Source organism: Clupea harengus, chromosome 20, assembly GCF_900700415.2.
Source record: "Clupea harengus chromosome 20, Ch_v2.0.2, whole genome shotgun sequence".
Taxonomy (NCBI): domain Eukaryota; kingdom Metazoa; phylum Chordata; class Actinopteri; order Clupeiformes; family Clupeidae; genus Clupea; species Clupea harengus.
In genome coordinates, this window is record NC_045171.1 from 1,599,261 (window position 1) to 1,624,420 (window position 25,160).

At 44.9% G+C, this 25,160-nt stretch overlaps 2 protein-coding genes across 2 annotated transcripts in view; both read right to left on the reverse strand.

Annotated features, from left to right (window-relative positions):
- LOC116217986 (P2X purinoceptor 3-like) lies at window positions 1–11,028 on the reverse strand. The gene is made up of 13 exons (XM_031558014.2): window positions 10,986–11,028; window positions 10,263–10,464; window positions 6,550–6,685; window positions 5,007–5,078; window positions 4,802–4,871; window positions 4,607–4,685; window positions 3,014–3,091; window positions 2,752–2,881; window positions 2,250–2,386; window positions 1,981–2,074; window positions 693–758; window positions 457–534; window positions 1–369 (listed from the first exon to the last, which is right to left on the reverse strand). Exons 1-13 carry the CDS (start codon window positions 11,026–11,028, stop codon window positions 256–258), a joined length of 1,299 nt encoding a protein of 432 aa, XP_031413874.2. The 3' UTR covers window positions 1–255.
- Window positions 11,029–13,209: 2,181 nt separating this feature from the next.
- LOC105906003 (FACT complex subunit SSRP1-like) overlaps window positions 13,210–25,160 on the reverse strand; it is a 17,161-nt gene continuing 5,210 nt past the window's right edge. The window contains exons 5-17 of the mRNA XM_031587513.2: window positions 24,616–24,716; window positions 24,006–24,129; window positions 23,197–23,300; window positions 22,103–22,231; window positions 21,717–21,938; window positions 20,202–20,274; window positions 17,537–17,663; window positions 17,361–17,406; window positions 16,082–16,235; window positions 15,111–15,278; window positions 14,699–14,817; window positions 14,374–14,557; window positions 13,210–13,749 (exon numbers count right to left, since the gene is read on the reverse strand). Of these exons, the coding sequence (XP_031443373.1) occupies window positions 13,681–13,749; window positions 14,374–14,557; window positions 14,699–14,817; window positions 15,111–15,278; window positions 16,082–16,235; window positions 17,361–17,406; window positions 17,537–17,663; window positions 20,202–20,274; window positions 21,717–21,938; window positions 22,103–22,231; window positions 23,197–23,300; window positions 24,006–24,129; window positions 24,616–24,716 (1,620 nt within the window). The 3' untranslated portion in view covers window positions 13,210–13,680. The remainder of the gene's footprint in view (window positions 13,750–14,373; window positions 14,558–14,698; window positions 14,818–15,110; window positions 15,279–16,081; window positions 16,236–17,360; window positions 17,407–17,536; window positions 17,664–20,201; window positions 20,275–21,716; window positions 21,939–22,102; window positions 22,232–23,196; window positions 23,301–24,005; window positions 24,130–24,615; window positions 24,717–25,160) is intronic.

A 25,160-nucleotide genomic window follows, 5' to 3' on the forward strand; every position in this document is an offset into this window, starting at 1 on the left:
TCAAAAAAGGATTGCTGATATGTTTAAAGAAGACATAGATGAACAGAACAGAAAAGGCTTTGTGTTGATTTTGACATTAAATAGTATATATAAATATACCTTGCCATAAAGGGAGAGGCATGCAGGTTATTTGTTTCTTTCTGACAAAGAGAAAGACAGTGTGGGAGAAAAGGCTATGTCAAGGTCATAGGTCGAGGTCACAGGTCGAGGTCATAGGTCGGGGTCATAGGTCGAGGTGTTTCAGTGGCGTGTCACTCAAAGCTGCTGACCGTTAGCAACGGTTTCAGAATCTTCAGAGATCTTTCCCTCATTCTTGAGAGTTAGAAGACTTTGACTTCGGCTCTCCGCATGAATGTCAACCTCAGAGACCTGAGACACAGAAAGAAATATTAGGTCATATGTTACTTTAGGCCACATGGTTTATACGGCACACTTCACACATTTAGTCAGACCCACCTCCTCAAACTTCTTTGCCTTGTACTGATCTGCCCCTCTTAAAAAGTTCAGAAGAATGATATCACAGAGGACAGTTGCCTATAGGTAGAGTAAGAGAACAGGAGCAGAGGCAGTCCCATTAAAAACATGAAATAACTACAGTTTATAATATATAAAATAAATAGATATTATATATATATTAGAAAATATGTGGACTGTGAGTCATTATGTATTGCTTAAAAAGGTCTATTGCTTACCAGTCCCACTGAGGTGCAAGCTGCCACGATGTTAATAAGTGTTGGGATTACATCAAACTTTCCAGCCTGCCAGCAGAAGAACATGGGTTAGAAATGTATGTATGTCAACCCCCTGAATTCACATGTAACTGTGTTGTCTAGAACAGTGGTTCTCAAACGTTTTGTCCGGGGACCCCATAAAATCCATTTGCCAAGTCTCGCGACCCCCCACACATTTTGACAGGATATTATAGGTCTAAATTTGAGACTGCTTGCTGAGACAATATTAGTTTTCCATTATCCACCCTGATGTAGAAAACACCATTTCTGATAGACTATACAGCATGTCAAAGCCTAATATGTTGATGCACAGGGCAGCAAGATCATATCGCGACCCCCCAAAAATGTTTGGCGACCCCACTTGGGGTCCCGACCCCTAGTTTGAGAACCACTGGTCTAGAAGGACACTACACAGACCAGACCAGGTCTAGAGGGACACTACACAGACCAGGTTTAGAGGAGATGGCCTCCCCATTCTAGAGGGACACTACACAGACCAGGTCTAGGTGTTAGAGGTCACAGACCAGGTCTAGGGGGACACTACACAGAGACCAGGTCTAGAGGGACACTACACAGACCAGACCAGGTCTAGAGGGACACTACACAGACCAGGTTTAGGGGGACACTGCACAGACCAGGTTTAGGGGGACACAACACAGACCAGGTCTAGGTGTTAGAGGTCACAGACCAGGTCTAGGGGGACACTGCACAGACCAGGTTTAGGGGGACACTACACAGACCAGGTCTAGGTGTTAGAGGTCACAGACCAGGTCTAGAGGGACACTACACAGACCAGGTCTAGGGGGACACTGCACAGACCAGGTTTAGGGGGACACTACACAGACCAGGTCTAGAGGGACACTACACAGACCAGGTTTAGAAATGGCCTCCCCATTCTAGAGGGACACTACACAGACCAGGTTTAGAGGTGGCCTTCCTGTTCAGAAGACACAGAGGCTCTTCCAGTGTTCAGTGTTCAGTAGTCTGTTCATTGCACTTACATGGCCAGTGTGTGTGTGTGTGTGTGTGTGTGTGTGTGTGTCTATGTGTGTGTGTGTGTGTGTGTGTGTGTGTGTGTGTGTGTGTGTGTGTGTGTGTGTGTGCGCGTGCGTGCGTGCGTGCGTGCGTGCGTGCGTGCGTGCGTGCGTGCGTGCGTGCGTGGGTGCGTGCGTGCGTCTGTGTGTGTGTGTGTGTGTGTGTGTGTGTGTGTGTGTGTGTGTGTGTGTAGTAGTCTGTTCATTGCACTTACATGGCCAGAAACCATGACATCAAAATGGATGCCAAAGGCCTTGTGGAGCGTGCGATAGTCCTCTTCGTCTGGCGTCTTGTAGTATTTTGCAAACCTGAAGAATAAACACAAACTCAAGCAGAGAAAGAGGACTGGACTATATATTTAAATAATTAAATATACATATATATTTACTCATGTTCGTGGTGTGTGTGTGTGTGTGTGTGTGTGTGTGTGTGTGTGTGTGTGTGTGTGTGTGCTTGTATATTTATTCACAATGTGGTCAGCACCTGAAGTTGTAACCTTTGGAAATAGTGTTATTCTCAAACACGTCGTCCAGTCTCGTGAAGGAGTAGGAAGGCTTACAGCGATCCAGAGCCTGGTCGAAGTCACACATCCAGCGGATATGAATACCAATTTGCCCGCCCTCAAGAACGATGAGAGAGAAAAGAAAAGAAAACAGAAGTTTTTTTTTCCCAAAATGCCACTAAAGCACAATAACTGAGTAGCCTACAGATGCGGCGTTCTACTGGAAATTCACAGTGAGGCTTGCCGAGCTCTCTGTACTTCTCCACAACACCAGGTAACATTTCTCCATGAGTTTAAACGATGTCATATAAATGCTCTGTATTTTTCTTAATTGTCTTACATTTCTAATTTTAATATACGTTTTGGATAAAAGAAATGTTTACATGTTTGTAAGGAGGAGGAGAAGAAGAAGACAGGAGAAGCTTAGATAACGTTTAAATAAGGCTATATGTAATTGTATAAGATATGAACATATGAATATACCTGTCGAGCAATGGTGCTAAAGCTCTCGTTTGCATGTGTAAGGATGTCTCTCACCCTGAAGACTGGACAGTAAGGGTGGTCAACAGGATGATAAATACACTTGATGTCAATATCAGCTGGGAAGTTCCCCCTGAAGGAAAAGAAAGGTACAAAGTCATTTACTGTGGGGGGCAGCGGAAATGTACAGGTCATTTCTATATAATGCCATATTTATCAGTGTGTGTGTGTGTGTGTGTGTGTGTGTGTGTGGTTGTTTAAATACCTGGTGATATCAAAGTGGGCAAAGCGAACACTATTCTTTATGAAAATGGTGAAGTTCTCCACCTCCTCCATGTACTCCCTGTAGAAAGACAAGAAAGAGAGATGGAGGTCAAGAAAGAGAGATGGAGGGATGAAAAGAGAGATGGAGGAGAGATAAAGAACAAGATGGAGGTATGGAAAGAGAGATAGAGGGATGAAAAGAGAGATGGAGGGATGAAAAGAGAGATGGAGGGATGAAAAGAGAGATGGAGGTCTGAAAAGAGAGATGGAGGTCTGAAAACTTTGAGTTCTCCAGTGACACCAACTGATGGTTGAGCATAGAGATCTGATCTGATCATGGGGATCTGCGCATAAATATGCATGACACTCTCTCAAAATCATCAGAGGCTTCTGACAAGTACATCAGTGTATGTTTGTTCCCTGTCAAATCAATGAAGACGCGAACCAGCCCTCTGTGTCAGAATAACCCCAGCACAACCAACGTGGGACAGATGCTGTATCTCAGTACACCATCTCACTGTGGACTTGATGCTGTATCTCAGTACACCATCTCACTGTGGACTTGATGCTGTATCTCAGTACACCATCTCACTGTGGACTTGATGCTGTATCTCAGTACACCATCTCACTGTGGACTTGATGCTGTATCTCAGTACACCATCTCACTGTGGACTTGATGCTGTATCTCAGTACACCATCTCACTGTGGACTTGATGCTGTATCTCAGTACACCATCTCACTGTGGACTTGATGCTGTATCTCAGTACACCATCTCACTGTGGACTTGATGCTGTATCTCAGTACACCATCTCACTGTGGACTTGATGCTGTAGCTCAGTACACCATCTCACTGTGGACTTGATGCTGTATCTCAGTACACCATCTCACTGTGGACTTGAGGACTGGATATGGCAAAGCAAAGATTCTTTGACCTACAACCCTCTGCCTACAACTTCCCATCCCCACCCCACTCTCATGCATTCATTCTACCCCACTCATGATACATCTACTGTCTCTGTCTCTGTCTAATTGCCACCATGCACATAGTTTCCTGTTTCATTGCTCTACTTACCCTTTATCTAATATCTACTTGCCCTCTACTTACCCTGTTTATGCATTATCTCTGCCTTTCTACCAGGCCAGCTCCAAACAGATGCACAACGCCCCCCCTGGTTCTCCCCCCCCCCCCCCCCCACCTCCTCCTTGCCCCCGTCACCATGGTGCTACAGGGGGGTTCAGGCTCTGTAAAGCGTCTTGAGACAATTTTATTGTTTTGGTGCTATATAAATAAAATTGAATTAAATAGAATTGGGTGATAAGTAAAACCGTTTGGAAGAAATATGTTTGTGTGGTGTTATCAGAATCAGAATCAGAATCACATGTGTGTATGTATGTGTGTGTGTGTGTGTGTGTGTGTGTGTGTGTGTGTGTGTGTGTGTGTGTGTGAGTGAGTGTGTGTGTGTGTGTGTGTGTGATGTGTGTGTGTGTGTGTGTGTGTGTGTGTCTGTGTGTGTGTGTGTCTGTGTGTGTGTGTGTCTGTGTGTGTATACTGGTAACGATATGTGTCTACATATATAAAAATATATAAACTCACGTCTGGACCGTGTCATTTTCTGTAGGGCACCAGCCTTCAATCTCACAATAGCCTGTCAAACAGTTTCCAGTAAAAATACCTGGGGAAAAAATTATTAAACATTTCAGTTTAATTTTAATTGATATATAATTATTTAGTTGATTACGAGATTACAGGAAGAATGTAAGAATCAGGAATGACAGAAAGAGGGCTCACCATTGGCCAGGTTTGATCCCAGGTGTTTGTCACAGTCAGAATTCTGGGTGCACACGTACCTCCTGCCATACTGTGACGAAGGGATAGTGTCATTTGAACAAAATGAGTTTCCCTCAGTAATATATCTAGTTTTTCAGTAGCCTATGCATACTGCTCATGACAGACTCGGGAGAGGATCACAGTGCATTTTAACAGTTGTACTCACCTGTGGACAAACTCCTTGTGTTTGGTTTATTGTCACGATCAATCTGGTAATGATGCAGAATACTGAGGTACCCTGAGGAAGAAGCACAGAAATGGCAGTGGTTTCGTCCACTGTACACAGAGATGGAGTGGACATTTAAGCAATATAGTACTCGTGCGAGTGGGGTAGGTAAGGGATATTCCCACGGGTGGTGTTCGGCCGTAGCCACGAGGCCGGAGGCAACCAATTAACATTTTAACACTAAGTTATTGATTAAAAAATGTTTATTTCGCCATTGTTTCTCCACAACAAAAAAATAGTTCCATTGTCAACGTCTTTTGGAATGATAAGAATTTTGAATTAACGGTTATCGCTTAATTGTATCCACTGTACACAGAGATGGAGTGGACATTGGACCATCATTATTATATATCTTGAGGGTAGCATTACGGCAGAAAGACAATCTAGGAGATGGGATTTATAAAGCCTTAGTGGGAAAACTGCCTAATTATCTCATGTCACTTTTAAAATTAAAATCCATTTGTCATAATACACGGTCACAGAGCCTCATCTCCCTTGAAATCCCCCTTACAAAAACTAATATAGGTAAAATAGCTTTTAAGTTCTTTGCTTCCCATAAATGGAACACTATTCAAGAGGAGTTGAAATTGACCAAGTATTTGTCTGTCAACCAATTTAAGAGCCTTTTAGATAATAAGGATGTGCCTCAATGCTGTTGTTTTAAATGATTCTCTGATTTAATTTTTTTACTTTATGTTATTTTATTTATTTATTTTTTATACTTAATTTCTGAGTTGTTTAATGTGTTTTTTAAATTTATTTTGTCTGTTTTGTTTTGTTATGGTTTGTTTATTTATTGTTCTTCTGTACTATGTAGCCTCAATCAGGGCATTGCTGCAAAAGAGCCCTGTGCTCAGTCAATTTCTCCCTGAATAAACAATGATGATTATCAAACAGTGGAACTAAATAAGAGATAAGAAAATATGGTGTGCCTCGACATAATTCCTTTTATATGGCACAAGGGCAGTGTCTGATGTTTGTCAACCACTGAGGTTTCAAATACACCAATTCATACATTTATGAATATATTAATATTACTGTTTCTATTAGGCTAATACTTGAGTGTAAAATCCATAGTCAGTTAAGGGTCCAGTTTTTTCAAAAATATTAAATACACCACAGATATTTGAGACCAGAAATGATTAGTGCTACTAATTATAATTGAATTGCCAAATGTCAAAGAGTACTACAGACATTTGGCAATACATCTGTTTAAGTTTGGAACTTTAATTTAGGCCCATTTGTTAGAGTGGGTGTTCAATACTAATATTAATATAATAACTAATATAATATTAATACTTTCCAAGTGCCAAAAAATCTCAATGTATTGTGCAGACCTAAACACATGACAAATCGTCTGTACATTTGGCCTCATGTGTGAAGTTTTAAGTAGGAAGAATGTTCAACAGTCTGAGTGATACGATTATATACAGCATATCAACTGAAGCAGAAATGGCAGAAGGTCGCCAGAAATCAGACCCACCTGTTGAGGAACCACATAGTCGGCCACGTCCATGACCTGGTTGTTATAGCGACCGAAGCCCTTGACTTTGGTCATGACTGCTGACTCTATCCCGGTGCTTTTAGTTTGATAGGACCTTTCATGCAGAAACACCCAACTGAGCCACACACACACACACGCACACGCACACACACACACACACGCACACGCGCGCACACACACACACACACACACACACACACACACACACACACACACACACACACACACACACACACACACACACACACACACACACACACACACACACACACACACACACACACACACACACACACACACACACACACACACACAGATAAAACATAGTCATTTTCCATATATGATCACTGCTGTTTTTTCTGTTTATAGTTTACTACAGTGTACCTAGTTTTAAGTTATTCAATTTTACTTTCAACATAATAACATAAAATCATCATGTTGTTTTATTCAGAGGAAAGATGGCTCTCACACATATAGGACCAATACAAATACTGATCTGTCAATGTTTCATGTTCTACAAACAATACAACCAATTCATGTTGGGAAAAAAAACATTTGGCTCTTTGTAATAAGCATTTCAAGACACATTTATTGGCAGCTATAGTTGCATTATATGTGTCCTGAATGTCATGTAGACCATCACAGTGTATGTGTGATAGTGTTATAGAATAAGAGTCTTTAGGTTCAGCTGATTTTGTGGAAAACAAAAGGTGATATGAACAGCTCTAACTTCACACTATTTAGTGAGCCTACTACACTATTTTTTCTATTTTCACAAGTGGTGGAAAATGTCCTGTCCTGAGTATGACAAGCTGTAGTCGAAGCAGTTAGGGCAGGAAATAGAAGGAAAATAACCATAAGTGTGGCCAGACCACACCAGACCAGACCAGACCAGACCAGATCAGACCAGACCAGACCAGACCAGATCAGACCAGACCAGACCAGATCAGACCAGAACTAACAAACATTCAGAACTGCTGTAATGTAGTTTTAAAGCTGTATCATGAACTGAACAGTCAAATCCAGGCTGTGTCTAAACTGCGAGCACAAATTCATGTTAATCTCCATTTGCACTTGTGCGATCAGTGATGACATTTGGTGACAGATAATGAAGACAGATTTGCAGTTAAAAAATCGATTCTTATCAAACAAAGAATGCCTCTGAAAAGCATCCATTTCTGGGAAGCAGCAAATCAAAACACGTGTGAAATTGGAAGGAAATTATGTCATTTGAAATACTGACCCACCAGCATTGACAAACAACTATAAATAAATACATTAAAAAAATTGTAATTCTATAAAAGAAATTATTTTTAAACATCTGCCATTAAAACAAGATCAGCACCCACTGTATGGTGGAAGCAACAATGGAAAAAGATCTTGGCCCTACATTATAAATGCATTATTAATTAAAAACATTATTCTGCTCACCTAAAGCCAATTCATAAAAGAGTTCAGCGGAGTAAAGGGGGAAAATAAACCAAAACACCTCATTCTATAGCAGAATACCTCATTCTATAGCAGAACATTCTATAGCAGAACACCGCATTCTATAGCAGAACATTCTATAGCAGAACACCTCATTCTATAGCAGAACATTCTATAGCAGAACACCGCATTCTATAGCAGAACATTCTATAGCAGAACACCTCGTTCTATAGCAGAACACAGAACACCTCATTCTATAGCAGAACACAGAACACCTCATTCTATAGCAGAACATTCTATAGCAGAACACAGAACACCTCATTCTATAGCAGAATGCCTCATTCTATAGCAGAACATTTTATAGCAGAACGCCTCATTCTATAGCAGAACACAGAACACCTCAATCTATAGCAGAACATTCTATAGCAGAACACCTCATTCTATAGCAGAACACAGAACACCTCAATCTATAGCAGAACATTCTATAGAAGAACACCTCATTCTATAGCAGAACATTCTATAGCAGAACACCTCATTCTATAGCAGAACACATCATTCTATAGCAGAACATTCTATAGCAGAACACAGAACACCTCATTCTATAGCAGAACATCTCAATCTATAGAACACCTCATTCTATAGCAGAACATTCTATAGCAGAACACCTCAATCTATAGAACACCTCATTCTATAGCATTCTATAGCAGAACGCCTCATTCTATAGCAGAAGCCATGGTGGCTGGGACATCCTCCTCATACACTCATTGTGTTCAATCATCAACTTCTAAGGCTGTTTTTTTCTTTACTGTAAACTACTGTGGAAAAGCCGGATCACCATCACTGTACACGGGCTCCAACATGAGTGGCAAGAGTATCTTTACTCTGTAGTACACCTCAGGGTGGTCAAATGAGCAATTATGACGGGGAAGAGAATTCTTGCTGTGCTGTTGTACTTTGTGTCATTCTGCCCTGGCCTTGTTTAGCTGTCCTACTGTCTCTTAGTCATTTTCTGTCCTGTGATCATATTTGTCTCTTGTACTGGTCTATTATTTTATTTTATTTTATTTTCGTATACTCATACGTCTGTCTGGGAAGTTATCCAATATAAGTGTGTGTCAGCTGTAACTGTCAATGCTTGCCTAAAACAAAGATATTTCCAGTTCTGTCCATTTCTGTTTCAGTGCTCTATTGATTGTGTTTCCTCTGTTCCCATGGGAACCGTATGCCTCTGATGTACAGCGCAGAGCCCTCAGACCCTTTTATAACGGCAAGAGAGCAGGAACCCTCAAGAGCATAATGGCCCGAACATCAACCACCAAGAAGTCCTTCACTAAGCCATAGTAGGCTTACTATTAGGGAAAAGGACGATCTTAAGACGTCAATAGATGTTCCATCTCTTCCACCAGTTAAGTTAGATTTTAAAATGGCTCACATTCATTCAGTTTTGTCTGTGTTTTTATTTCAACTTGTTCCATTTTTTTATCAACTTAATCTTTAACTGGGAAGAAACTAGTTCTTACAAACGCACTTCTTACAAACGAATAGACAAATAATACTATTACCATTCTGATACAACGATGACTTCCTGAACTTTGTAACTTTATAATACCGAGAAGCATTACTTGTCATCGTTACCAATCGGGCTCCTAGACAGAAAATGAGGCTTCAAATTGAATTTCCTGATGCCACTTAAAAACATCAATACAATATTCATAAACAAGATGTCCTCCTCTCATCAGTACCACTGTACGCCTACGACCCACTGGACTCGCTCCTGTTCTCTGTCTCCACTGTTGTGCCCAACCTCCTTAGACTAGCCCCGAGTCCAAACAAATACGAATCATTGCTGAATGTGACATGATAATATTCACCAAAATAACTTGAACTGCAGTATTGATTAATTGATAGATAGATAGATAGATAGATAGATAGATGGATACTTTATTAATCCCGAGGGAAATTTAGGTCATCCAGTAGCTTATACACATACACACTTATACACCTCACCGACATACATACATAATAATAAACAAATATTGAGTCTTAAAAGATTGCCATTTAAATGCCACCATGTTTGGCTAGATGAAGTGGGTCACGTACCATCTTTTTGAGTTCATGTATTTAGACTTTAGACTACACTCATACATTCAGTTAGAATAATGTACACAACTATGCCACACCTTCATGATCATATACGCTGAACATGAGAGCCATATTGAGCAGAGAAGCGAGTTAAAAGGTTGAGGAGGTTGTTGAGTACTGACCCGACAAAGTAGATGATGATGAGGAGCTGCACGAAGCGGTTGATGGAGCCGACCAGCCAACTCTTCACCACCACGGACTTGGTCGTCTCATAGGTGAAGAAGTCCGTGATGAAGCCCAACATTCTTCCTGCTTTTTTACGGCACAGAATGAGTTTACTGTGGTGGTGAGAGACTCTCAGGTTGGTTGTTGTAGCGCTGTAGACTGCTACAGAATGAGTTTACGGTGGTGAGAGACTCTCAGGTTGGTTGTTGTAGCGCTGTAGACTGCCACAGAATGAGTTTACGGTGGTGAGAGAGACTCAGGTAGGTTGTTGTAGCGCTGTAGACAGATGAGGATGTTGGTGGCCTGTCCTCTGATGATCCCCACAGTGGTTAATGAGGAAACCACCCAAATGACAAGCACTTAAAGAGAGAGATGTCCCTCCCTCTTCTCCCTCTTCTCCCTCCTCCCTCGACCACAGTCATGCCAGATTGCTTTCATCTTTCTCTCTCAGGTTACCAGGGTTTTTACCCCTTCTACTTATAGACACTTCTAATTGAAGATAATCGTCTTTGATTAAAGTTAAATTATAATTTTTTTTATTGATGTAGCAATTAGCTAAAGAGATCAACAAGGAGCCTCAAGGAATTTACACTTCCACACTTCCATAAATATCTATCTTTATTTATTTATCTATCTATCTATCACTTCCATAAATATCTATCTTTTTCTATCTATCAAACCTCTTGGGCAGCAGGCAGCAGGCAGCCACTCCAGTGAAGTCATAATTAAGCAAACTGAGTCAAGTTGCCATAAGTATCAGTATCTGTAGCAGCATGTATCTGCTGTTGTCTGAGTGTGTGTGTGTGTGTGTGTCTGAGTGTGTGTGTGTGTGTGTGTGTGTGTGTGTGTGTCTGCGTGTGTGTGTGAGTGTGCGTGCGTGCGTGTGTGTGTCTGTGTGTGTGTGTGCTGGGTAGGGGGAGGTGTCATGTGGGAATTGTCATTGCCTCATTTTTAAAGTGGGTCCATTATGAGGCTGTAATGTAATCTACACAATCAGTCTGCAAACTGAACTCATTCTACACAATCAGTCTGCAAACTCAACTCAGCAACTTGTGCATATCATTCCAGGCCAAATTCTCCAACCTAAAGATCTTTCACAAAAAAATGGACACAAATGAATTCAGTGAGTTCTGATGACTAACACACTGCTCTTATAACAAGCAAGGTCCAGGAGTGGCCCTCACACCAGACTCATTGAAACTGCTGGTAGTTGTAGCATGTGCACGTCTGTGTGTGTGTGTGTGTGTGTGTGTGTCATTAGTGTGGTTGTAGCATGTGCACAACTGTGTGAGTGTGTGTGTGTCATTAGTGTGGTTGTAGCATGTGCACAACTGTGTGTGTGTGTGTGTGTGTGTGTGTGTGTGTGTGTGTCTGTGTGTGTGTCATTAGTGTGGTTGTAGCATGTGCACAACTGTGTGTGTGTGTGTCATTAGTGTGGTTGTAGCATGGGCACAACTGTGTGAGTGTGTGTGTGTCATTAGCGTGGTTGTAGCATGGGCACAACTGTGTGTGTGTGTGTGTGTCATTAGTGTGGTTGTAGCATGGGCACAACTGTGTGAGTGTGTGTGTGTCATTAGTGTGGTTGTAGCATGAGCACGTCACATTTCTGTCCTCATAATATAATTGTCATGAAATGCAACACTAGGGAGACAGAGAGCAGTAAAGGAAATGGTCTGAATGAGGAAAACACAACTAGTAATGTTTTACATCACTGATGCGATTATCATTGCTTATTGTTAGAGTGCAAAAGAACCAAAGCATGCTGCGAATGCACACACACACACACACATCCCTACCCCCAAAAAACAATCCGATCACAACAACACAAAACCACATAATGGTTTTTCTAATCTGTTGCACATTTCCTAACAATGTACAGAACAATCCTTCGATGACAACTATTAAGCAAATGGTGTTAGAGTGAATCAAAAATGTCCACCACTTCAGATGTGACCATTCAGTCTGTTGACTCATACAGCAGGTTGTGAATCATGACACAGAAAGTCACAAAAAACAGAAACCTTTGCATACGTCTCTTCTCACAATCCTATTTTGTGTCATCTTTATGTCAGGGCTGGGGAACAGAGCACTTCCTGTCCAAACCCTGGATGGGGGACGGGCAGCCAATCAGGGAGGGACATTACTGGACTCATTTATTTTGAAAAACCATTTCTCTTCAGTGTATTAAAAACCACACTACATTACTCCATTAACCTAATGACCCTCATTTTTATATTGTTGCGTTTGACGAGTTTAGTAAAGCATAAAGACTGGCGCCTGACTCTAAAAACTGGCTGAAGGCATATCATCATCTTTGGGTTACAGGACAGAAGCGAAACAGCTAGAATCGGCATGTGCAAAATCACAAAGCGTGTTTGGATGGGCATGGTATGTTGCGGTTATCCTCGTGCGTGCTTAAGTGCGGTCCCCAGTGTGATGTAGTGCAGTCCCTTCAGTGTGTGATGTAATGGGGTCCTCAGTGTGTGATGTAGTGGGGTCCCCAGTGTGTGATGTAGTGGGGTCCCCAGTGTGTTGTAGTGCAGTCCCTTCAGTGTGTGATGTAGTGGGGTCCTCAGTGTGTGATGTAGTGCCTCCATTACATATTGTGTCTGTGCTCCTTAGGGACTGGGCAGACCTAATCCATTTGTGTGGGGCTCTGCCCCCCCCCCCCCCTCCCCCTCCCCCCTCCATATGCGGCTTTGGCTCTATAAAACCACCCTCTCTCCAGCTCTCAGCCACTCCGAAACCACAACAAGCCCCCTCTGGCTCTCCCTCCATTTGCCGATTCAGGGAGTTTCTAAACACTACAAGAGGCAGCAGGCTCACCACACACACACACACACCCACACACACACACCCACACACACACCCACGATTAACCTGATATTGAACCTCACACAGCAATTTTATTACAAAACATTTATTCATTCAAGCAATACAGAAGAAGAATAAAACTGCGTCATTTTCACAAGCCCTCGTTTTAGCTTCAGGTTTCAGATAGTGACCAAAAAAAAAAAAAAAAGAAAAAAAAAAAAAAAAAAGTACCAATATGTAAGAAAACTACATATTCCAGAGTGCTTTGCTGCTCTGCTACACCATTCCCCATCTTGAAAAAAAGAAAATACCTGAGAGAGCTATGGGACATGTAGCACACCTTGACACTTAGCATACACCTCGGTAACTTGTCTCTATAAATCAGAGTGCGCTGGAATGTGCTCGGGCAGGCCTGGGAAGCATGGAATGTGGTACGGCTAAACGACTAGTGTGCAGGGAAATGTCCACAGGTGGGCCAGAACAAATGCCAGGGTTGGTCCGTCTAACTCAGTGCGCCAGCACATACAGATACGTGTGTGTGTGTGTGTGTGTGCGCCGACATCAGTCAGAACCAGATTCCGCAGAACTCGGTGGTGTGCTGGCGATCTCTTCCTCTTCCTCATCAGAATGCTGAGAATGGGGGGGAAAGGCATGTGAATGACAGCAGGAAATAGAGTTTTAAAGAGTTAAAATATTAACGTTGCTCTAATCTAATCATTTACTTTTATAATCTATATATTTTTTATACTTCATATAAATTCCCTGTGACAACAGCCCAGCCAGCAGGACAGACTGTCTTGATCAGTGGCTGCCCTACTTTCCTATAACTGAATTAAGAAGAAAAGAAAAAAAAAACGCTGATTGCAGAGGCGGGAAATCCTCCACATCTGAGTCACGCGTCTCTTAAGACACAGTGATAAATAATCGGAACTTTCAGAGCCGTCCTACAAACCTAATCAATACAGCTTTTATTGCCTTCAAAACACTTCTAAGTTCCACTTTCCAGTCGTAGCTAGTGCTGGAAGACCAATATCCAAATAATTAAATGATAAAAGTAGTGCTACGGAACACAGAGCTTTCACATCTGCTCTTCATCCAAACCCTAAGACACATTTTCACTGATCAATGTTAATGTGGGCCTGAGCCATGTGGTCAGAATTGTGGTCTGGACAGGATGTTACATCAGATCATGTGGTCTGGACAGGATGTTACATCAGATCATGTGGTCTGGACAGGATGTTCCAGGAACCTTACCCTCCGTTTGCGGTTCTTCTTCTTCTTCTTCTTGCCGCCGTCCGAGTCGTCGTTGTCGGAGCTGTCTTCGCTGGAGATGAACTCGCGGCTCTTGAAGCTGTCGTTGCCTCCGCCGCCCCCCCGCTCCTTCTCCACCGGCTTCTTCTTGTCGTTCGCTTTGGCCGGCGACTTCTTCTTGGGCTCTCTGCGTGAGGCAACCACAGACAAGAACGTCACGTCACGCGACACAGAGTGAGAGGATGAACGTCACGTCACGCGACACAGAGTGAGAGGATGAACGTGTGTGGCACGTTGCCTAGGAAACACTCAACAGTAGAAATCTCACTTTTTTGAAGAGGAAGCTCCAGCGCTGCTTGCGGCAGCGGCACCACCGCCACTCTCCCTGTATTCCTTCATGACTTTCTCATAGTTCCGCTTGGCTTCCTCCGCCTTCTTATCCCATTCCTTAGGGACAGAGAGACAGAGCGAGAGAGAGAGAGAGAGAGGGATGGCAGCAAAGGTTAACAGAGGAGAGGAAATAAGATGATAGATAGATAGATAGATAGATAGATAGATAGATGGATGGATACTTTATTAATCCCGAGGGATAAGACAGACAGAAATATAGACAGCCTCTTCAGAGGCGTATTGAGTTTAAATGAGCACATGGGACAGGGTAACAAGGTGCAGAATGCTACAGAATGCAGCGTGTACCTTCTGGCCGTCGTCAAGGCAACCCTAGGCCTCACCCAACTCACCTCTTTCTTGTCCTTGCCCAGCTGTTTCCACATCTCGCCGGCCTTCTTGGAGATCTCCGTGACGGAGATGCCGGGGAACTCGGACTTGATTCGCTCACGGCTGGCGTTCAGCCACAGCATGTAGGCACTCATTGGCCTCTTGGGGGCGCCAGCGTCCTTGACTTTCTTCTGCAGATGATGGAAGGAGGAGGGGGGAGGGGGAGGAGATGGTTATCAACAGTGACTTTACGTTTACTGCAATGTGTTGTGGCACAGGCTCCCATGCTGTTGCTCTGTGTAGCGCTGTGTAGCGCAGTGCTAATGGGGAGTGACAGGCCAATGGCTCCTGCTGCGCGGTGCGCCGAGGCGGCCAGGAGGAGGAATGCAGCCGCTCCACTCTGCTCCGCCACGCCGCGTGTGCCAAGAGACCAGGATCCATTTAGAGGAGAGCAAATGGAAACCAGAGAGAGTTTGGGCTAGATTCAGTTCCTCTTTTCTCTCTCACTCTCTTGCTCTCCTCTCCTCCTTTTCGTCTCAGTCTATCATCCCTTGCTCTCCTCTCCTCCGTTTTGTCTCAGTCTATCATCCCTTGCTCTCCTCTCCTCCTTTTCGTCTCAGTCTATCATCCCTTGCTCTCCTCTCCTCCTTTTATTCTCATCCCTTGCTCTCCTCTCCTCCTTTTCGTCTCAGTCTCTCACTCTCCTCTCCTCCTGTCCTCCTTTTCTTATCAGTCTATAATCCCTCGCTCACCTTTCCTCTCCTCCTTTTCTTCTCATCCCTTGCTCTCCTCTCCTTTTCTTCTCATCCCTCACTCACCTCTCCTCCTTTTCTTCTCATCCCTCACTCTCCTCTCCTCCTTTTTGTCTCAGTCTATCATCCCTTCCTCTCCCCTCCTCCTTTTCGTCTCATCCCTCGCTCTCCTCTCCTCCTTTTTGTCTCAGTCTATCATCCCTTCCTCTCCCCTCCTCCTTTTCGTCTCATCCCTCGCTCACCTCTCTGCGTGGCTTCCTCTCCTTCTTCTCTCTGGGGGCCCTGGCCTTCTTGGCCGGCTCCTTCTTGGGTTTGGACTTCTTGGGCTTGGCCTCCTCGTCGCTGCCGCCTCCACTCTCGTCCTCGCTGTCGCTGCCGGAGGCATTGGAGTCGAATCTGCAGGGCACAGATGGGGTCACAGGTCAAGGGGAGAGATGGGGTTACAGGTCAAGGGCCGAGATGGGGTTAAAGGGAGAGATGGGGTCACAGGTCAAGGGGAGAGATGGGGTTAAAGGTCAAGGGGAGAGATGGGGTCACAGGTCAAGGGGAGAGATGGGGTCACAGGTCAAAGGGAGAGATGGGGTCACAGGTCAAGGGGAGAGATGGGGTTACAGGTCAAGGGGAGAAACGGGGTTAAAGGGAGAGATGGGGTCACAGGTCAAGGGGAGAGATGGGGTCACAGGTCAAGGGGAGTGGAGGAAGTCATAGTAAGCAAAGGAAGGAGAAGGGAGATCTTCTCTTTAGCTTTATCGACCATAACTGACAGAAGATGTCAGATGCTAACTAGCCTTAGCCCAGTGCCTATGTTGAGTGTGTGAGTATATGGCTATATAACTAGCCTAGCCTATGTTGAGTGTGTGGCTATATAACTAGCCTAGCCTATGTTGAGTGTGTGAGTATATGGCTATATAACTAGCCTATGTTGAGTGTGTGAGTATATGGCTATATAACTAGCCTAGCCTATGTTGAGTGTGTGAGTATATGGCTATATAACTAGCCTAGCCTATGTTGAGTGTGTGAGTATGTGGCTATATAACTAGCCTAGCCTATGTTGAGTGTGTGAGTATATGGCTATATAACTAGCCTAGCCTATGTTGAGTGTGTGAGTATGTGGCTATATAACTAGCCTTAGTCCAGTGCCTATGTTGAATGTGTGACTATATGGCTATATAACTAGCCTAGCCTATGTTGAGTGTGTGAGTATGTGGCTATATAACTAGCCTAGCCTATGTTGAGTGTGTGAGTATGTGGCTATATAACTAGCCTAGCCTAGCCTATGTTGAGTGTGTGAGTATATGGCTATATAACTAGCCTTAGCCTAGCCTGTGTGTGAGTATGTGGCTATATAACTAGCCTAGCCTTAGCCTATATGTGTGAGTATGTGGCTATATAACTATCCCTGTGCCTATGTTGAGTGTGTGAGTATATGGCTATGTGTGTGTGGTCACAGAGATATTACATGTTGACAAGAGCTTGATATCATTGTGCTACACACAGAGAGCTTGGAACGGCCACACTTACTCTTCAGCAACGTCGTCAAGTTCCTCACCAGGGTTGAAGGACTCGTCTACGGAGCAGGAATGCAGATGTCAATCACAAGGGGGCGTGGGGGTCGTCATGACACCAGAGACACTTTTGTCTGCTTACATTTCCACAAGGTCTCAAGATTATGATTGGTGGATTCCTCTGCCTCTTACCACTGTCACCCTCTGATTCGTCGCTGCCGCCTTCCTCCCGGATCTTGCCTTCCTCCTTCATCCTCTCCAGGTAGGCGTCGTGCTGGTCCTCGTCCGAGTCGCTCATATCATCCTTTCCTTTCATGCCCTTGAGACAAAAAGGATTAAGCACAGATGCACTCATTAGTCTGAAGACCACTACACCCACAGAACTCTGCTGCCTGTGTGTGTGTGTGTGTGTGTGTGTGTGTGTGTGTGTGTCAACTAAAAACCAAACCAGCGGCCCAACAGAGCCTGGACCATCCCAAAGCACCAGACACAGGAAAGGCTCTGCTGCATACAAGACAATAGCTGCAAGGGAGTTCTGCTGCCTTGTGGCGATCGAAAGGAACTCAAGTCTACCCAGTCAGCAAACCCAACACAGAACACAGAGGACTACAATGAACTACCAGTCTATTGAACTCTACAGACTCTTGGGTAGCACCAACACCAGTCTATTGAACTCTACAGACAGCACCAACACCAGTCTATTGAACTCTACAGACAGCACCAATACCAGTCTATTGAACTTTACAGACACTGGGTAGCATCAATACCAGTCTATTGAACTCTACACACACACACTTGGGTAGCACCAACACCAGTCTATTGAACTCTACAGACATTGGTAGCACCTGCCCTCTACCACCACGCACAGAGGTAAGCACAAATGCACTGGAACCCGAGGCAGTAGGAGGCCTATGGTCTAACATCAAGACGTGTATCACTATCCAACACCTAGCATTTCAAAAACTCACCATTCTTTACTCTTACAAAAAAAAAATCCTAATCTACCACCAGAAATTGTGAACATCAAAAATGTACTCGTCCAAGTAGACCCCAGGAAACAGACACTCCTTCAAAGAAGCTTTCTGTATCACACTAAATACATCAACGCTACAAAAATATTCAAACAAAATATGAATGTTTACCTACCTTAATGCATAAAATGCATCCAAATGAATTACAAAGACAAACCGACACAAACAATCACACACACACACACACACACACACACTTTTCTCTATTGGTTTTGGTTGACTTGGACGGTGTTAAGGACTGCAATCAAATTAATCGTGCTGTGGTTTGATCCTTATGCATTCATTCCCCACTATGAACACCAAACCACAAATGGGAATGGCTACAAGTGTGTGTGTGTGTGTGTGTGTGTGTGTGTGTGTGTGTGTGTGTGTACGAAGCATAGCAGTTGATTTAGCTATGGCTGAAACCCAATCACTTTGCACCCAAGCGTCCGTAAGACAGACACAAACACACACACACACACCCCCCCAAACTCCTTTGCCATGAAATATGAGTGAAGTTAACTTCACACAAATCAGTGTTTGCTTACAAAGCTTAAATGTATGTGTGTGTGTGTGTGTGTGTGTGTGTGTGTGTGTGTGTGTGTGTGTGTGTGGCCTGACTGGAAGAACAGAAGAAATACACCTGAAAAGGAGTAGTGCAAAGAAATTCGTCTCATTGAAAAATAAAATGCTTCTAAAGGTCTGTTCTAGTCTGCCTATCATCACGGTAAGTCTAGAAGCATCTTTACTTTCCAACATCAAACCCAAGCAAACTCAAGTCACTGCGTAGGTAGAGAAAAGCCTGGTTCATGCTCCATCAGAACCTGCCAGGACAGGTGTGCAGACAAACGGTCTCCCTGGGAGGTGCGGGGCGTGGGGTTCGGTGGAGAGAATGATTCAAAAACAGGTCTACTCTAAAAGTATGGAAGAGCAGTTGTGTCAAACAATGAATAGCATTGGACACATTTTGAGACAACCCCTTTGATGCCTGTCTTTCAATGTCTTCTTTATCAACTGCGTTACATAGTGCAGTATTTATTGCTTACCGAAAAGTTAAATGTGTAGGCATGGTAACAAACTAAACATAACCATTGCTATACTTTGCTATAATTAGTTTGTTTTTTTGCACATTTGAACCGGCTGTTCTGGTTTGAGGATAATTCAAGTGCTTGAATGAGCTCCAATTATGCATACAGTATCTGTAATTATTAGTTGAAGTTCAGAGCTGCACCCATTCCAAACCTGCAGTGAGGAATCTTATCTGAGGGTGCGATCTGGTCAACATGGTGCCGTCTGGTTATATCTGATGAGGCGGCAAACTTGTGTAAAGGGGGAAATCGGAATCTTTTACTGACTGCCGTTCTCTGCGCCGCTCAAGAGCAGCTCTGTCAAACTCCCAGCCACCTCACGCCTCATTACGCTAAGAGCCGGCACTGTGGTGGTTTGGGTCAGGTCAGTGTTGTCCATCCTCTCACACTCAACTGGTGCGGAGGGGCCCTTCACACACCCAGAACACACCTGATGCATGTTCTGATGGAAGCATAAATCAGGCTTTAGGCCGCAGAAGAGAAGACGGGCAAAATACACCAGGAGCCTCTTCACAAAAGCCCTCCACACACACACACACACACACACACACACATAAAAGCACCACAACCAAATCCCAAACTGAGGCACGTTCATACCAACCTTCGTCTTCAGACACAAACCCAGGGGGAGGGACAAAAGAATAAGCCGTCAGTAAGGGGCAACAGCGACGTCATGGCAACAGTGGTCTGGGTAACAGATGTGACAAGATGAGCAAGTGAAAAACTCTTCATGAGGATGTCGGGCTGATTCATTACCTCTTTAAAGCCGCGATTCTTGATGTTGAGCTTCTTGGCGTTGACAAAGTCAAACAGCTTGCCGTACTCCTCTCTGATAGTGAAATGTCAGTTCATGCAAACAGAGAAACAGACAAAACAACGGTTACTCAGAACACGGACAGGACCTTCAGTGTCTGTACATATGCCTGTATCTTACAAGGACATACAGACAACAATACTCATTCCACTCTACTGAAACCTTCAAAACTTGCTCTACATTACACTACACGAGGTGTGTACATACTCTACTCTACTCTACTCTACTCTACTCTACTCTACTCTACTCTACTCTACTCTACTCTACTCTACTCTACTCTACTCTACTCTACTCTACTCTACTCTACTCTACGTGTGTACATGCATAACAGGACAGTGGAACCACCGAACAGGCCTGCAGATCTTTGGCTATAAATACTCCCACTGTCTTCATAATTATGTCTGCCAAGGAGGTTATGTTTTCGGTGCAGTTTGTCTGTCTGCAAACAGGATTACGCAAGAAACACTGTGGATCCAGAAACAGCGGCTCCTGGTGGAGAGGTGTAGCCGGGGCCAAGGAATAACCCATTGGCTTGGAGCCGCTGACTCACGGAGCGGCTCCACGGATTGAGTTCCATTTTTGCTCACTTGGCGAGATGCAGCAACTGGCCTTGGCGGAGGTCTGCGCTTCCTGACTGCCATTCTAGTTTCTTTGTTTTAGGTTTTTTTTTTTTTTTTGCCACAAATTGTTGTTGGAAGGCAACTGTGAGAGATTGTTGTGTTTCTGGCTAACGAGCGGACTCTCCATGCTCCACCTGGGATACGGCCAAGTGATGGTGACGTAAATGACACATCATGTTAGAAGTGTTTCCACTCGAGTAGCCAACAGCACCAAAGCAATGTCTGAGGACCGTACTGTGTTTGTTTACAGTCTTCCTACCCTCGTCACTGGATTGGATGCTGAATCCAAAATGTTCCCACACAGCGGATTGGAAGGATGGCGGTGCCTGTCTAAATGTTCTTCTCTGTGTGTGTATGTGTTCTCTGTCTAGCTAGCGTTTACCATTGTCAAGGTAGACCTGAGACCTTCTAGCCCCGCCCCCCCCCCCCCCCGCATGTGCATACAGAGCGCTGACAGGCCCTAGAGGAGGATCTGATTGGACAACACCAGTGCAGGCTGCAGCGCAATAAGCACGTTTTGGACATAAAATGATGGCATATTGCGGTTCACGTGTGCATATTGAACCGTAGGGGACATACCTAACAGTTGGACATAATACCATGTACAGTTGCATCCCTAATACACACACAGACATTTTTCTCCTCAGCTCTGTTCTGTTTCTTATGATGGCTGAGTGGCGAGGCGCGGCGGCGGGGGACTTGCCTCTCTATGCTGCACACACACACACACACACACACACACACACACTTGCCTCTCTATGCTGCACACACACACACACACACACACACACACACACACACACACACACACACACACACACACACACACACACTTGCCTCTCTATGCTGCTGAAGGTGTACTGGGTGCCCTGCTTGGTTTCGATCTCGAAGTCGAAGGAGCGCGTGGTGGTGGTGCCGCGGGCGAAGTTGACGCAGGAGATCTCCTCGAAGCGCAGGTGCACGGGCGGCTTGTGCACGTAGATGAAGCCGCGCTCCAGGGGGTAGAGCAGACCCGAGCTGGCCTTGTAGGAGCACGTGATGCACTGGGACCCACTGTGGCTGCGGAGGGGGGAGAGGAGACAACACAGAGATTGATAGACACAGACAAAAGACAACAAACAGAGAGGGGAAAAGGGGAATTTTCGTGTCCAGAGTGAAAAAACTGTTCCCCGTGTGTGTGTGTGTGTGTGTGTGTGTGTGTGTGTGTGTGTGTGTGTGCTCACCCTTGGAAGTTTCCAGGCACGGTGATCTTCCTGTTGACCAGAGCCTTCATGACTCTGCTGACCACCTCATACAGGGACCCCGACATGTGCTTAGTGAGCTTCGTCTCGAATCGCTTCTCCACCTCCTCCCTGTAGAGGAACACACACACACACACACACACACACACACACACACACACACACACACACACACACACACACACACACACACACACACACACACACACACACACACACACACACACACACACACACACACAGACACGTGCTTAGTGAGCTTCGTCTCGAAACGCTTCTCCACCTCCTCCCTGTAGATGCACAGACACACACACAGACACAGAGACGGGTGGGTGGGTGGTAGGGAACCTCTTGGCACCTCACGATTCGATGCCGATTCAGAGGTCAATTCTAAAGCGATTATCGATTCTAAACCGATAAAACGATTATCGATGCATGTCGATTTTTAAAACATTTGAGTTTGCTACTCAGAGTCTCAAATCACTTCCTACTTTGTGTTTGATAATTAAAGAAAATCAACAGATGAATTACCTTCTCTATTTTTTATTAGAGAAAAAGCTTTTCCTTGTCACAATTATGACTTTCAATGAACAATGCAATAATCGATGCAGCTTGCATTTCAACACAAAATGGATGTGTAAAAAAAAATAACTAAAAAAAAAAATAATGATTTTTTTTTTTAAAAATCGATTATGAACTTTTCTGAATCGAAACAGAATCGTTGTAGAGAGAATCGAGAGAAATCGAAGAATCAATTTTTTTCCCCCACCCCTAGTGGGTGGGGTATTAACACGGTCACACCCCTAGTGGGTGGGGTATTAACACGGTCACAGCCCTAGTGGGTGGGGTATTAACACAGTCACAGCCCTAGTGGGTGGGGTATTAACACGGTCACACCCCTAGTGGGTGGGGTATTAACACGGTCACACCCCTAGTGGGTGGGGTATTAACACAGTCACAGCCCTAGTGGGTGGGGTATTAACACAGTCACAGCCCTAGTGGGTGGGGTATTAACACAGTCACAGCCTCGCTATGTGTCTGCTGAGAGGGCGGAGGGCTGAGGGACGGACACTCACTCGCTCATGTTCAGCTCCAGGCTGATGTCCTCTTCTTTGGAGAACAGGAGGATGAGGAAGTGGTAGCGGGTCTGCCCCTGCTTGATGGGGGGGTCCAGACTGATCTGAGAGGGGAAGAAAGGAATGAACGAGAGCGAGAGAGAAGGGGAGGAATGAACGAGAGAGCAGGGGGAGAGAAGGGGAGGAATGAACGAGAGCGAGAGAGAAGGAATGAACGAGAGTGAGAGAGAAGGGGGAGCGAAGGGGAGGAGGACACACAGATTTGGAGACATCAAGACATGTGTTCTAGGAAATGAACTCACACTTGGAAGACAAAAGATCTTCAGTGACTAACATCATTTAGAGTGATTTAGACAAAAATGTCTAAATTCGACACGGCCGCCCTCTGATTTATTTGTAAACAGCAGAGATTAAAAGGCTAATCTGTCTGCTAGCCAACACCACAGGGGCACACACACACACACACACACACACACACAGTCACCCACACACACACAGTCACCCACACACACACACAGTCACCCACACACACACACACAGTCACCCACACACACACACAGTCACCCACACACACACACACAGTCACCCACACACACACACACACACACAGACACACACAGTCACCCACACACACAGTCACCCACACACACAGTCACACACACACACACAGTCACCCACACACACACAGTCACCCACACACACACAGTCACCCCACACACACAGTCACCCACACCCACACACACAGTCACACACACAGTCACCCACACAGTCACCCACACCCACAGTCACCCACACCCACACACACTTACCACAAAGAACATCTGCTCCTTGTGAGGCAGCAGGAAGAGGCGGAGCACGGTGGTGTACGGGATCTTATAATCAAACGTCTTTCCGTGCAGGTGCAGGAACGAAGGGTAGATACGGATATCATACCTGTGGGGAGGAGAGAGTTAGTGTGTGTGTGTGTGTGTGGGTGTGTGGGTGTGTGTGTGTGTGTGTGTGTGTGGGTGTGTGTGCGGGTGAGACAGAGAAACAAAACACTGTGTGTGGGGGATGAATGTATAGAAGACAGTAGAGTTTAGACAGATTGAGAGGGAGTGCCAACAGAGTGTGTGTGTGTGTGTGTGTGCGTGCGTGTGTGTGTGTGCGTGTGTGTGTGTGTGTGTGAGCATGTGTGTGTGTGTACGTGTGCGCATGTGTGTGTGCGCATGTGTGTGTGCGTGTGTGTGTGTGTGTGTGTGCGTGTGTGTGTGCGCGTGTGTGTGTGTACATGTGCGCATGTGTGTGTGCGTGTGTGTGTGTGCGCATGTGTGTGTGCATGTGTGTGTGTGTGTGAGCATGTGTGTGTGTGTACGTGTGCGCATGTGTGTGTGCGTGTGCGTGTGTACGTGTATGTGTGTGTGTGTGTGTGTGCCACACCTGCCCCTGGGAGTAAGACACTGCAGCTCTTTAAAGATACACACGGCATCTCCAGTGGCCTGAATGACATCAGCCTTCGAGAGAACATTCTGAGCAAACGCCTGCAATAGTGAAGAGAGGGGCGGAGACAGATCAAGTGGGGCGGGGCCAGATACCAAGGGGCGGGGCCAAAGAGAGAGGGGCGGAGACAGAGAGGGAGACACAAACGAATATTGAAAAACAAGCCATCCTGCACTTCACAATCCAAACTTGGAGCCAAAACACTGAAGTTGCTAGCTGCTAACATTTGGATGTGTAAATCCTGGGCAGGTTTACAACCAGGGGTAGTGGATTCAGGGTTAGCAAGTAGAATCATTCATATTGCGGCCCATTCTGGTTGCCAAACAGGGGAAATCCACACACAGTATGAAGTATCAGAGCACTCAGAAAGAACGGTCACTGAACCTCAACACACACACACACACACACACACACACACACACCACATCAGCTACTCAACACTGCCACACACACACACCTCACATCAGCTACTCAACACTGCCACA

Bases quoted from the DNA above. Each gene is read 5' to 3' on its own strand.
- LOC116217986 (XM_031558014.2), bottom strand. From the start codon at position 11,028: ATGACTTCACTGGAGTGGCTGCCTGCTGCCTGCTGCCCAAGAG. The intron at 3,092-4,606 runs GTGAGTTTATAT...GTCTTTCTACAG, and splicing joins GAAAATGACACGGTCCAGAC to GGAGTACATGGAGGAGGTGG. The intron at 2,075-2,249 runs GTGCTGACCACA...TTTATTCTTCAG, and splicing joins TCCAAAGGTTACAACTTCAG to GTTTGCAAAATACTACAAGA.